The 15059-nt window shown below is 44.4% G+C and overlaps 1 protein-coding gene across 2 annotated transcripts in view; it reads left to right on the forward strand.

Annotated features, from left to right (window-relative positions):
* The first annotated feature begins 10293 nt into the window (after positions 1–10293).
* RIC1 (RIC1 homolog, RAB6A GEF complex partner 1) overlaps positions 10294–15059 on the forward strand; it is a 44671-nt gene continuing 39905 nt past the window's right edge. For both annotated transcript variants that reach the window (XM_081176124.1, XM_081176125.1), the window contains exon 1: positions 10294–10838. In XM_081176124.1, coding sequence (XP_081032250.1) covers positions 10698–10838 — 141 coding nt within the window. In that variant the 5' untranslated portion in view covers positions 10294–10697. The remainder of the gene's footprint in view (positions 10839–15059) is intronic.

Here is a 15059-nt window from a genome sequence, read left to right on the forward strand (position 1 = left end):
CATTGCTACAACCATTTATCCCCTTTTCTTAACGAAAAGTCCCTTTCTGCTTTAAAAGGGAACTATGTCAAAAGCCTAGTTCTTGGAGAAAGTGAACCCTCTTTTTTTGCAAGAAAAACCCAAACCCTAGACCAATATATTGGGTTAAGGAACTAGATACACCAGCGGAAGGATTTCTCCTTATGCAACAGAACTTCACCCCCTCCCCTCCGCCTGCCCCCTAAATCTGTTCGAGGGGTTCCAACACCCCAGACCAGATTGCGGTGGCTCAACAGGGGAGGAGAGCTGGGAAGCCTTGCTCCCACAGGAAGTTTTAGTTAAATATTGCTGCTATAAATATTGCTCCAATCTGGACATGCGTCACCCTTCATTACTTCATCAAAACCCTGGATTCCTTGTAAGAAGTAGCAGACATCTTACTAGGAAATTTCTTAGCATCAGGGAAGCTTGCAGGACTTGGGACTTTTCAGTTTGGAGAAAATGTGAGTGATGGCATGATATAAGTTTATAAACGTTGCCTTTTTGCATGGCATAATCAGATAGGAAAAGTCCCATGTCTGCCCCCCCCCCGGCAGGAGGGGCTGCCGGGGCAATGGCCCTGAGCACATATTTTAAGGGGACACTGCGCATTTGGCTCCACACGCCATCCTGCCAGCCCTGCTCTGCTTTGCAAGGCTAAGATCTGACCGGAATGATTCACCGGGTGAAATCACTCAGATCAGATCCCAGCCTCGCAAAGTGGCACAGGGCCAGCGTAAGAAGGACGCAACAACCACGCACCTTTCGATCCCAGCCTCACCCTTGCTTTGTGCAGCTGGGATCGAAGGCTGCGTGACTGTTGTGTCCTCCTCACCCTGCCCGTGGGCGTCAGGGGGATTTGCCCGCCAAGGGCTGCCTTGGCTGGGCAGGGGCCCCCCTGCGCAGTCGGGCAAGCGGCGCAGCGTGGCCCCACTTGGCTCCAGGGGGGTGCCCCGGTGGTGTCGGTGGCAAGGGCTGGTCTGGTGCGGTGGGCTTCATTCACCCTCCATGCCTGTCCCAGTGCTTACACGCACCTGTCCCGGGTGCCAGCAAACCACACTACACCACTGCTTCTCTCATAACACTGTAACTGAAGCTGAATGTTGGAAGATTCAGGCTAGATAAAAGGAAGTAGGTCTTCATGCAACACACCATTAGAACCAACTGGGGTGGCTTTAAAGGGGAATTGGACAAATTAATGGAGGGCCAGTGGCTACTAGTGTCATTGGTTCTGCTCTGCCACCACGTGCAGAGACTGTAATGCTTCTGAATGCCAGCAGGTGGAAACCACAGGAGAAGAGTGCTCTTAATAATAATAATATTTTTTACTTATTTATACCCTGCCCTTCCCAATTCAAAAACCGGGCTCAGGGCTGCTAACAATAAATTTAAAACACTTAATTATAAAAGCAGCATAAAATACAGTATAAAAACATGAATAACAATAAAAATCAAAAATCAATTTAGGAGAAATAAGCATTAGACAATCCCCAGGGCTAGCTGGCTGAATTGGTCCTACTTGGGTCAGCGAGGAGACCAAGGGAGAATTAGCTGTGGGGTCTCAGAGCGGGTGATCTTCATAAAAGGGAGGGGGAAGGGAAGAGAAGGGAAATAAAAGATCAGGCTGAATTCAAATTGAAGGCCAGGCGGAATAGCTCTGTCTTACAGGCCCAACGGAAGGAGGTTAAATCTTGAAGGGCCCTAGTCTCATGGGGCAGAGCATTCCACCAGGTCGGAGCCATCGCTAAGAAGGCCCTGGCCCTGGTGGAGGATAGTCTGACTTCCTTAGGACCCAGGACCTCTAAACTATGGCTATTCATGGACCTTAAGGTCCTCTGCGGGGCAGACCAGGAGAGGTGGTCCCGTAGTTATGAGGGCTTGAATCCTGCTTGCTGGTTTTCCACAGGCCCTGGGAGGAGGAGGCTGGACTAGATAGGCCATTGACCTGACCCAGCAGGCTCTTCTTATATTCTTGCTTAAGGAGAATGGCGTCAATCCAACAAATGGGTTTCCATCAAGTGGACTGTAGGAGATACCCTTCTCTCGCACATCTTTTCTCATGCCAATCGCTCTTGCCTTCCTCCCCATGCGCCAAGTGCTGCAAGATCACAAAGAAGCGTCCTTGTTAGCCGGCCTGCGGTTCTCTTGAATTCTTTCCCATGGGAGAATGATCAAAGACAAGACGACGGAGACTAAATGATTCCAAGAATGGTATTTACATTTCCCAAGACTAAACCAAACGAACAAAAACAGCATCGCTCAGAATGCCCCGGGTTTTAAAACTGTACAATATCTGATGGCTAGATTTGTAGGTGTCGGTGCTTACAACATAATCCTACGCCTTTCCCTTGAAGGACTCCCTCCCCCACCCCCCGATTTTAATAAATTAAATATGTCCCTCCTTATCGATTTTCCAAATACAGTTAAACACTTGAGATGAGAAGATCTCAGCCCTGGGCCCATCCCTCAAATAACCCAGAGATGCGTTTTAAATAAAAGGACACATTCTACTCATATAAAAACACCAGGCAGGCCCCACAAATAATCCAGAGATGCGTTTTAAATAAAAGGACACATTCTACTCATGTAAACACACGCTGATTCCCGGACCATCCACGGGCTGGATTGAGAAGGCGATTGGGCCGGAACTTTGAGAGTGTGGAGAAAGAGATACATGTTGTTTCTGAGGAAAAGGAAGGAGGAGATGCAATGTTGCAGATGACAAAGGAGAGCCAGAGGCCTGACATGATGGTTATAAAGGAAAATAAGAACTTGATGATGAAAATCTGGTCCGAGCTGGAGATTGAAGAATGGAGAGATCTCCTTATGTGGAGATCTGAAGACCCAAGGATTACAAATTTGATTAAGGTGAAAGTTGGAGCTTTGGGGACATTTGGACTTGAAAGGAGTAAGAAACAAGATTTGGGCTCCACTTTTAAGTATGGAGGTCTGGCTGGAAGAAACATTGTCCCTATCGGGCCAGAGCGTCTCTGAGGTCTGGTGTTTAATACTAAGGACTATCAAAAAAACTGGCAGAGAAGAACCGAGAGAGAATTAAGAGCCTCGGACGTGAGATTTCCAGGCTGATAGTAGATTAAGACAGATGGACATTTGTTGGGGATTGAAACCGGGAAAGGGGGTGGGGTTTGGGGATCCAAAGGGTGTATAATTATAATCCGTCTTTTTTTCTTTTTATTCTGTTTTGTTATTAGTATGAAAAGTGGGGAATTCGTGGAAGGGAATTTGGGTCGACTTTAGAAAAAGGATTTAAGATTTAAGAATGAGCACTGATGTATAAATTTTGATGTTGTAAAACTGGTTTTTTAAATTGAACTAAATATAAAAAGGTTAAAAATTGGGGATAAGAACTTGCTGAATTAACAATTTGAATTGGAATATAAGAAGGGGAGGTGTGGGGAAGTCAGGGAAATATGTTATAGAAAAATAAGGACTGTAAACTATATATGTTGGTTTTTTTTAATGTATTAAAATGGAAAATTCTTAATAAATATCTATTAAAAAAAAAGAGAAGGCGATTGGGCCAGATCTGGCCCCCGGGCCTTAGGTTGCCTACCCCTGTTCTAGATACACACATCTGTGCTGATACAGTCATACCTCGAGTTAAATATGCTTCAGGTTGAGCGTTTTCAGGTTACGCTCCACGGCGACCCGGAAGTAACGGAATGTGTTACGGCGAAAGACAACCCACACACGTGCAGACATGCAGTCACGTGTTGCGTTATACTCAGGATACCAACGGGGCTCCGGAACGGATCCCGTTCGCATCCAGAGGTACCACTGTAGTCTGAAACGACGTCACAATGTAATACTGTCCAAAGGAAGAACTGTATGGGAGCGGCTGGGAGGTGGTCAGCTTTTGATGGGGTTACACTCCCTCTGAAAGAGCAGTTACCTAGCTTGGGTATACCTCCAGAGCAATCACTGTTACTGAGGTTCAAGTGGCCTTAGTGGCATGGAGTGCTTTCCATTCAGTCATCTATGATCTGGTAACCTCTAGGTTAGATTACTGCAACACGCAGGGCTGCCTCTGAAGACAGTTCAGAAAATTCAGCTGGTGCAGAATTCAGCAGCCAGGTTGGTTACCTGGCCTAACTGCACTGGCTTCCAGTTAGATTCCGGGACCAAATCAGAGTGCTGTTTTTCACCTATTAATAATAATAATAATAATAATAATAATAATAATAATAATTTTTATTTATACCCTGCCCTCCCCAGCCAAGGCCGGGCTCACAGCAGCTTACAAGCAATAATAAAAACAAGTTGAATGATTACAACTTAAAAACAAAAATAAAATACAATATTAAAATATTGAAACATTAAAATATTAAAATGTAGCCTCCTCGCAGGAGGAGAAGGAAAAGAAAAAAGAAAGAGAGGGAGGGAGGGAATCAAATTGGCTCCAAGCCAAAGGCCAGGCGGAACAACTCTGTCTTACAGGCCCTGCGGAAGGAAATCAGATCCTGCAGGGCCCTGGTTTCATGAGGCAGAGCGTTCCACCAGGCCGGAGCCAGAGTTGAAAAGGCCCTGGCTCTGGTTGAAGCTAATCAAACTTCCTTAGGGCCCGGGACCACTAGCCTTAAATAGCTGACGATCACAATACTTTAAGGACCGCCTGTGCTCAAATGAACTGACCCAGACTCTGCAATCATCATCTGAGGCCATTCTTTGTGTGCCTCCTCCATGTGAGGTCCAGAGGGCAACAACACGAGAACGGGGCCTTTTCTGTGGTGGCTCCCCATTTGCGGAATGCTCTCCCCAAGGAGGCTCATTTATCGTCTTCATTATGTATCTTTAGGTGCCAGGCAAAAATGTTTCTGTTCTCCCAGGCCTTCGGCTGATTAGCGTTCTATGTCCTTTTAAATGTTTTCGTTGTAGTTTTAGGTTGTGAACCTTGTTGTGATCTTCAGAAGATTGGTGGTATACAAAATAAAACAACAACAACAACAACAACAATAAATATCCCTTCCCCCTCTTCCCTACCATCCCTTTACCCTCATGTGTCATGTCTATAATCCCGAGGGCAAGGATTGTCCTTACTACTGACTTCTGTAAATTTCTCTGGGAGTATTTTTGGCTAAGAATGAGTAGGGTTTACTCTTTAAAATGCTTTAAATAAAGGATGGTGCCTGGGTGTCAAAACAAGGCTAAACTTTAAACATGTGGCTTTAGGGAGCCTCTCATTTCCCCCGTTTCACATGTGAACATTTCCCTGAAAGCCAGAATCTGGTATGGAAATTACATTTTTAGAAACAGCAAGAGCCTTTTTCCCAATGCAACCCCCATCACTTTTCAAACTGCAAACACCCACTTTTTAATTTTTTTAAGTGGGTTTGTTGTGCTAGGGTGACAAAGAACTTTAATATACTTTCAATGTGCAAACCTACTGTTCTGGCATGGGCTTGAACTCTTCTGCAGGGAGCCCTGGGGTGTAAAAGCAAATATCCAACTGCTTTTTGAGTCAGCTGCAATGTCTGCTTTGAACCACATTTTAGTCTCAAAAATACATCAAGCTCTGTAGCTCCCCCTTGTGTTTGTTTTTTAATTTACATTGAAGCATCATACACTCATGTTTTAAAATACAGTGGTGCCTCGCAAGACAAAAAGAATCCGTTCTGTGATTCTCTTTGTCTAGCAGTTTTTTCGTCTTGCGAAGCAAGCCCATTGACGGATTAGCGGATTAGCGCTATTAGCGGCTTATCTGCTGATCAGATCAGCTGATAAGCGGCTTAGCGGCTTAGAAAAAGGGGGGGAGGGGGAAAAACCAGCAGGAACTCGCAAGACATTGTCGTCTTGCGAAGCAAGCCCATAGGAAATTCATTTTGCGAAGCACCTCCAAAACGGAAAACTCTTTCGTCTAGCGAGTTTTCCATCTTGCGAGGCATTCGTCTTGCGGGGCACCACTGTATAGTGGTACCTCAGTTTACGAACTTAATCCGTTCCTGAAGTCCATTCTTAAACCAAATCCATTCTTAAACTGAGGTGCACTTTCCCTAATGAGGCCTCCTGCCGCCGGTGCCCTTCCACCATTTGGCTTCCGTTTGTAGACCGAGGTAAAGTTTGCAAACCAGAACACTACTTCTGGTTTTGCGGAGTTCGTAAACCAAATACAGTGGTACCTTGGGTTACAGACGCTTCAGGTTACAGACGCTTCAGGTTACAAACTCCGCTAACCCAGAAATAGTACCTTGGGTTAAGAACTTTGCTTCAGGATGAGAACAGAAATCGTGCAGCAGCGGCAGCAGGAGGCCCCATTAGCTAAAGCCAAGGAAAATGACTGAGAAAATAAAATAAAATAAAATAAAATAAAATAAAATAAAATAACATTAAGATTCACTACAAGTGTTTGTCTCCAAAGTAAGGTCTGGGGTGCATGTTCAGTTGGAACTCAATTTGCTGTTTTCACAGCAGCAGTTTCTCTGAGCAAAGGGGTTCTGCACCAGAAATATAAAAAATTACATCAGAGTATGTAATGATCCTAATTTTATATACCTATACTTCACAGCTCTCTAGGACATACTGTCTGACAATGACTCTAGATAGATTTATGCATCAATCTAATATTCTGCATGCCACAGTACCTGGAGGAAAATATAGACTGCGTAACAGAAAAGTTTTGCAATGATGTTCTGGTTTTTACTCTTATTAATAAAGATGCATTTGCCTGTGAAAAAATTAAGTGGCAAAACCTCAGGGCAGATGCAGAAGAGAAAAAGTCTGCTATGACAAGCTTTCTGTTTCTGAGGATGCAAATGATTTTGTTGAATGAATTTGCCAAATGGATACAGTCCCACTAACTGCAACGGTTGGGCGCTCATTTACTTTTGTGCATTTTTCAGCCATGCGTGCAAATTTGTGGAATGTGACAAAATCTCATTTTCTCAACTCCCAAGTATTTCTGTTTTGCATGTTTCTAAACAGGCAGTCAAGTTTTCTGCTCATGGTGAGCATTTGCCAGTGTTCTTCAGAAACCGCAACCAACATCAGGGTTCAGAAGTGACAACCATTGGCTTCCAGTCTTCAGTGTGTGATATCTCCTGTTTAAAATAGAAAGTATGATGTGAAAGCCATGTTTCTTTCCATAAATTGTGTTTTTCTGAACTTGGCTTTGACGACAAGGTTTTCCGAATGCTAATACAATGGAGGCTTAGTGTTTTGCAACCTGTTCATGTCTAATTGGCCAACACTCGCTTTAGTGACTGGTTTGGCAATCTAAGCTTTCAGTTTTACCAACTGTAACAGTGGGAAGATTTCCTTCTTCGTAAGCTTTTTGCAAGAGGCAGATTAGTGGCCACATTTTATAACTTCAATAAATGGGAAATTTGTATTGACAAGCATTGGAAACTACCTTTAGGCACTTGATAATGCTGTTTCTTTAGTAAATATTTATGCCTTGGGCTGTTTTGATGTAAATGCACCAGTTGAACCTGGTTAGTATATACAGTTGTGCCTCGCAAGACGAAAAGAATCCGTTCTGTGATTCTCTTCGTCTTGCGAAGCAAGCCCATTGACGGATTAGCGGATTAGCACTATTAGCGGCTTATCTGCTGATCGGATCAGCTGATAAGCGGCTTAGCGCCTTAGAAAAAGGGGGGGGAGGGGAAAAAACCAGCAGGAACTCGCAAGACATTGTCGTCTTGCGAAGCAAGCCCATAGGAAATTCGTTTTGTGAAGCACCTCCAAAACGGAAAACTCTTTCATCTAGCGAGTTTTCCGTCTTGCGAGGCATTCGTCTTGCGGGGCACCACTGTACAGACTTTGCTCTTGCTCTATTCATCTTTGTTGGTTATTTTAAAGAAAGGTATGGATTGCTTTTTCTTTTCATTTCTGTTTGAATTGATGTCAACACATTAATTGTGTTTATCAAACACAAGGTTTACATAAGCATAATACAAACCACAGGGACACGGGTGGCGCTGTGGGTTAAATCACAGAGCCTAGGACTTGCCGATCAGAAGGTTGGCGGTTCGAATCCCTGCAACGGGGTGCGCTCCTGTTGCTCGGTCCCTGCTCCTGTCTACCTAGCAGTTCGAAAGCACGAAGTGCAAGTAGATAAACAGGTACCACTCCAGTGGGAAGGTAAACAGCATTTCCGTGTGCTGCTCTGGTTCGCCAGAAGCGGCTTAATCATGCTGGCCACATGACCCAGAAGCTGTATGCGGCTCCCTCGGCCAATAAAGCAAGATGAGAGCCACAACCCCAGTGTCATCCATGACTGGACCTAATGGTCAGGGGTCCCTTTACCCTTTACTACAAAACACATGAACCCACAAAAGTTTAATTTCTAACATGAAAAAATGTCTTTAGATGCAGATATTGTCAAACCTATTATGCTTCTGCGGGTACCTGTATTTGACTAGTTGTTAAGAATTTTCTTTATAAAACCAATTAACTAATAATTGAGCAATCATATTTCCATTAAAGGAGATCAAAGGTCAAGTGTGAGATGGACTTCAGACTGCAATGGAGTTTTAAAAAATGTTCCTCAAGCTAAAAGCAAACAACAGGGCTACAGCTGCTCTTAAGCACGTATTAGTGTTTCAATTTCATTTCTAGTTCTCAATCAAGAATGAAACTGATTTCCCTCAAGAAAATGGTTTGTTTGGGAGGGAGAAGTGTTTACAGAGTCCTGAGTGTACATGTTGGGAATCCACTGGTCTCTAGTTCACTATTATTATCACTTACATTTTTTTTTGAATTATGAAGATTTATATTTGGGATAAAAGAAGATACATACAGAGAAGATGGACAGAAGGGAAAGGGACCTCTGTGGGAGCCACTTAGAGTGGTATTTCTCAAGGCGAGAGGCTGAGAAAGGTGGAAACTATCCCAGGTGGGAGGTGCAAGGACTCACATCTCTCTCTGTATGTGAATTGAAGATTAAGACAGAATGGTGATAGAAGGGGATAATGCACACACACACAATTTCCGTTCTTCTTCTTTCATTTTCCTTTTATTGCCTCCATTTTCTCCTTGTATTGTTTGTTCATATTAGATCTGTGTGGCTTGGTTTTTTAAATCTGAAAACTTTTAATTAAACTGATTGGGGAAAAGGAAACTGCAGGTGCCCAATTCAATGCTACAGAAACTTCTGCGGTATCAAGACTTAGCAAGGAGTTTCAAAATTGCATGTATTCAGCTTTTTCACATGAACCTGCACAGCCCGTGTGTATCTAACCATCTGAGATTGGTGCAACAACGGAGATCAGAGCTCAGAAAAGGAAGAACCTATTTGTTTACAGAAAATGGTTTTGTTGGGTGTTATACTGGAGTGGATGAAATGAATATATAGCCGACAATATATAGCAGACGGACGAAGAATCGGAAGTCCCTTATTTTCTGAATTTCATTTCTCACTTTCTTTTAACCTCTTCCCTATTTCTTTTTCTTTACTTCTATCTTTATTTATTCCTTTCTCTTTGTGTTTCTATTGCATTTAGATCAAAGTCTTAATTTGGGCAAAAAATAAGGGAAATATATTAATTTTTGTATTCCTAATAAAACAGACCCTCGAAGTGTCCCTATTTTCCAGGGATAGTCCCGGATTTACAAAGCCATCCCGGTTTCTGATATGGTACCCGGAATGTCTTTCTTTTCCTATTTTCATCAAACAAATGTTGGAGTTATGCAACCGCGAGCCAAGGAAAGAAGTAACTATATAACATTTAGAAGACATCTGAAGGCAGCCCAGTATAGGGAAGTTATTTAATGTTTAATGGGTTGCATATAAAAAATTATTATTATTATTATTATTATTATTATTATTATTATTATTATTATTAACTAGGACGTCCCTATTTTCATGGGGGAAATATTGGAGGCCATGATAAAAATTTATTCGAAAAAAAGAAAAGGAATTACATGAACCGAATCCAGCTATCGACCTTCCTTTATGAACCCACCACCAGCGACCCTCCGCCTGCCCGCTCAGCCGCTCCGGGCAGAGACACGTCGCGTTTCCTCCACCGCTCAGAACAGGAAGCCAGGGGGCGCGCGCGTTCCAGCCCCAGCCTTCGAGCGGCGCTCTCTCGCTCTCTCTCTATGGCCGCCTCGCGATTGCTCCGACGACGCCACTTCCGGCTCCTCCCCTTCACCGGCGCCTGAACCAATAGCGACGCCTTTAGTGTGTCTCCGCTTTCCCCTCCCCCCCCCCGCGCCCGCCCGCCCTCTCCTATCCCCAGCGGGGTTGCCGAGTCGTTCCAACGGAGGGCTGCCGACGCTTGTGCGCGTGCGCGTTCGCCTCTTCTCCCTCCCACCCGCCGGCATATTCCGGCGACCAGACGCCTTGACGCGGCTGAGGAGAAGAGATGTCGGCGCCGGCGGAGGGAGCCTTGGCGGGGAGAGCGAGCGAGGGCTCCCGGGGGGAGGCTGAGGCGACGCCGCGAGGGCTCCGTCCTGAGCTGTAACGGCCCTTACCCCGCGACCCGGCCCAGCGGAGAGGAGGGAGCCCCTTCTTCCGAGCCGCCCCCCTCAGTCTCTTCCCAGCGCCCCTCAGGCGGGGATTATGCGCGGCTCCTCCTCCGCGGCTCCTCCGCAGGCCGCGCGGGGCAGAGTCTCCCTCGCCCGAGGAGGCCCATGAGGGGAAAGCTCCTGGCTCCGGCCTGCTAGTGCCTCGCCGGGACAGGCGGCCTCCTGCCTGCCTTCCTGCCTGCTCGCCAGCCATGTATTTCCTGAGCGGGTGGCCGAAGAGGCTACTGTGCCCCGCCGAGGCCAGGGAGCCCCCGCTCCGCATCCAGGCCGACCCGCAGCGGACTCTGTTCGCCGTCTTGTCCCGCTCCCAGCTAGGCATCTGGTACAACAGGGTGAGTAGGAGGAGACCCTCGCTGGGCCGTCGCCCGCTTCTATTATTATTAATTATTATTATTATTATTATCTGGGCGGCTTCCAGCAGAATATAAAAACATAATAAAACGCAGCGGCGTAGCAACCCCCGCCGACGCCTGGGGTTGGAGGTTTAAATAAGATAAACTGTCTGATTTTTTGAAGGCAGCCCTGTTTAGGGAAGTTTTTAATGTTTGATGTTTTATCGTGTTTTTAATATTCTGTTGGGAGTCGCCCAGAGTGTCTGGGGAAACCCAGCCAGATGGGTGGGGTATAAATAATGTTTATTAATTATTATTATCATTATTATTGGAGATGCTTCAAAGTGGTCAAGCTCTTTTTAGGAGATGCCTAGGACCGCCTACCACAGGCTTCCTCAAACTCAGCCCTCCAAATGCTTTTGGCCTACAACTCCCATGACCCCAAGCTAGCAGGAGCAGTGGTCAGGGATGATGGGAATTGTAGTCTCAAAACATCTGGAGGGCCGAGTTTGAGGAAGCCTGACCTACCAATTCCCATGTAGCTCCAATGCTCCCCCCCCCATGACACTCGGATGCCCTGCAGGCCCCCCCTCGTGGCACCCAGCGTTCCCCTGTGGCACCCTGTCCACCCCACCCCCCATTGTAAAACGTCTAACATTGAAAACTTCCCAATCCAGGACTGCCTTCAGGTGTCTTTTAAAAGTTGTGTAGTTCTTTTTCTCCTTGACATGGGATGGGAGGGCGTTTCCACAGGGAGGGTGCATATGAAATATAACTGATAGACTTCTACAAGATGGGGTATTAGTGTGTGGAAACAGTCCAGATCCAAGAATCCCCAAGCATGCACCTCCAGATGGTGATGTCAGGCGTCATCCTCACTTAGTCGCAAGTGGTCAATAGCTAGGTGCAAAATGTGCCTGGCAAATTTTGAACACTGGTTTGACTGAGCTTAGTGAGATCAGAGGGCTGTTGTTTTAATGGGTTTGACCCTAAGCTTAAAAGCCTGACTTCAAAATCCCTACACTGTTGGGTTTTCAATGTGTGACTTCGGTTAGAGCCTCTGTTCTTTGACAGCAAATTTGGAAATGATTGGCCTACTTCACAGTTGTTTCATGTTAACTTGCCTTAGTAAAGGGAATGCCAGCAAGACTTACGGCAAATACATAGTATCATTGTGTTGTGCGGTCTTTTGAATGATAGGGCAGGGTCCTCTAAATTCAGGGACGCCTCCCAATAGTTCTCCTCGCCTTCTTGCCTGCAGCCTTCAGATTGATTGATTTCCAGGGGCTCGTTACTGACATAAATAACTCTAAAAATATGAGAAAGTTGGGTTTGAATGATGCTTATTTATAGGGGCAGTGCCCCACAGTTTTGATTGTCTGGTTCTCTTGTAGGTTAATTAGTTGCTGAAGCTAAAGTCCCTATTTTTTCAAATACTTATTTCAGTTTAAAATATTGGCACATCTGATCTATTTTTCAGTTCTATCTTCTGCTGTACTATAGCAATGATAGTTGGTACATATAAATTAATATTTCCAATAATATGTCCACTAAACTTTTAAAAGAAACAGTGGATAACATTAAGTGCAGCCTATACCTACATTCTGACCCCAAATGATCATTGCTTTTTCATGATTTCTACACATATACAGTGTGAAAATCCACAAAGACCAATTTTGGTGATACACCTTAAGTCTGAATGATCGGTTTTTACACAGGTTTCTATTCAGGAAGAGTCAAGTGCCATTCATTAGATCTGGAAAGACATACTTTCTTTCAATTTTACACAGTGAGTCTGTACCTTTCAAGCACAGCTTGGCAATGACAGTTCTTCTGACAATAGTTACCTACCAGCTTCTCCATATGGCAGGGAACCGGAACTAACTGCAACTCTGATCAGCTCTGATCAGATTTAAGGTGGTCCAGTGATTATGGATGATGGAAGTTTTAACTGAACAATTTGGAGGGTCACAGGTTTTCTGTCTCTGCCATATGGTGTTCATGCTTTAGCAAAATGCTCTATAGTTGAAATTTCAAAGGCTGCAGGGAAATGTGTTTCCCCCCTCTAGTCTAGACGTTGATAGGATACTAAAACCAAACTCCAGTCTGTTGCTTTAAGTTGGTCAAAGCATCTTTTATCAATTTTAAAAATAGCAATAAAGGAAAGCAAGTTTCAGATGCTAGTGAATTGCTTAGCTTCTAGTTCAGCTGGTGCCTAATACCTATGATGCAATGTTTTACAGTGTCCCTTTGTCACCTGTGATGACTTCAAGTAGGTCGGCTTCAGTCTTTCCCTCTGTGTGATGTTGTCATATTTCAAAACCTTTAACACGTTTATGACCAAAGTCCTAATGCCAATAATTTGTGATAGTATTATTTACTTGGAACATAACTGCAGCGCTTTATTGTTCTCACTGCTCCATTAAAAAAAAAAGGATATTGTAGATCTGGAAAAGTGGCAGAAAGGGGCAATAAAAATGAAGATGATTAGATAACCTTTGTGACTTTTTAGTTTAATTAAAGATAGTTCTGGGACCTCATGAGAGATTATTAAAATTACAGCAAGGGGAGAGAGTTTCTCTTCCTGGCAAAATAATAGAACTTGGGATAACCCAGTGAAGTTAGTTAATGGTAGGTTAAGGATGGGCAAAAATAAGTGCTCCTTCATTCCTGGTGTAATTAATTGGAATTCACTGCCACAGCATATAGTGATGGCCAGCAGCTTAGATGACCTTAAGTAGGTTAGGGTACAGTACTGTACACAATTAACCTGAGAATAATCCCTGTTGAACTCAGTAGGATTTACTAATGGGTAAACAAGCTTACTATTATGTTGCAAAATGTTTCAGTGGTCTGTCAATATCTGTTAGTTATGACAGTTGAATGTGACTTCCATTCACATGCAGTGTATATATTTAATCCCCAGGTTTTGGGGGACAAACAGGCTTATAACTTCCAAAGTACAGTGGTACCTCAGGTTACATACGCTTCAGGTTACAGACTCCGCTAACCCAGAAATATTACCTTGGGTTAAGAACTTTGCTTCAGGATGAGAACAGAAATCACGCGGCGGCGGCGTGGCAGCAGCAGCAGGAGGCCCCATTAGCTAAAGTGGTGCTTCAGGTTAAGAACAGTTTCAGGTTAAGAAGAGACCTCCAGAACGAATTAAGTTCTACAGGTACCACTGTAGACAATTATCATGATGCTCTGTTGTGAGAGTCTGTATGTGCACAGGGATTGAGGGATACTGAGAGGGGAAAGTGCCTGTTTTAAACAATGGCAGATGTTTCAGTAGGGCAAAGTGACACAGAGGGAGCAATGACAGTTTGAGTGCAGCAAGAAAGGAATTTGGAAAGGTTATGTTGTGCTGGGTTTTTGGTGTTGTCTTTTGTGTTGTACCCATCTCTGCTATTTTTCCTTATTAAAACTGGCTTGTTTGTTTGCAGTTGTTTGAAGACACCATTTTCCTCTCAGTGTCCCTCCCACTTTAACTTGTCATTGTTTAAAATTGCAATTTTCCCCCTTTCAGCTTGTCTCCCTCCTCATTGTACTCAAACTTATTCTATTTCTGTTTCCTCACGTGAGAGAGATAAAGGATGTAGAGGCCTCAAATGTTCCTAAGTACCGTCACACAATGTATTTCACTCCTGGTACCATGTGCGCTGTCTTCAACATGAAGTTCCAGGTTCAATGCAGTAATTTAGTACAGGTATTTCATCAGCAGGCAAACACCTGTAGATATACAACATCCATCAACCGAAATTAACCTCCTTTAACTGAACAAGCTACATTATGGGCTTGTTTTCAAGATAGTGTTCTCCTTAATGGTACTGTGACATACATACATCATTATTGGGTATGTGTACAAAGGGGGTTGATCTGTGTGCAGAGTTGAGAAGAGTAAGGAGGGGCTAGGAAAAAGGGGGTGAATGTGAAAATGGAGGTGCAAAAGGGGTTGCTAAAAGGAGAGAGTAGGGGGCATGGAAATAGGGTTGAAGGTGAAACCAGGGGCATTGAAAGTCTGCAGAATAGGAGGCCATGGTGGCTTCATAATGGGATGGAGTGGTAAAGGGTGCTTAATAGTTGCAACATGAGAGAGGAGGAAATTGCAGAAAGTTACCACGAGGTGCTTTATGTTCAAGGGAGGGGGATGCACAAAAAGAGGGGAAGGGGAAGTGGCTTCAAAATTGGGTTGGGAGAGTGAAAAGTGATCTTAGTGGC

This window comes from Podarcis bocagei (genome assembly GCF_964188305.1).
Source record: "Podarcis bocagei genome assembly, chromosome: 17".
Lineage (NCBI taxonomy): Eukaryota > Metazoa > Chordata > Lepidosauria > Squamata > Lacertidae > Podarcis > Podarcis bocagei.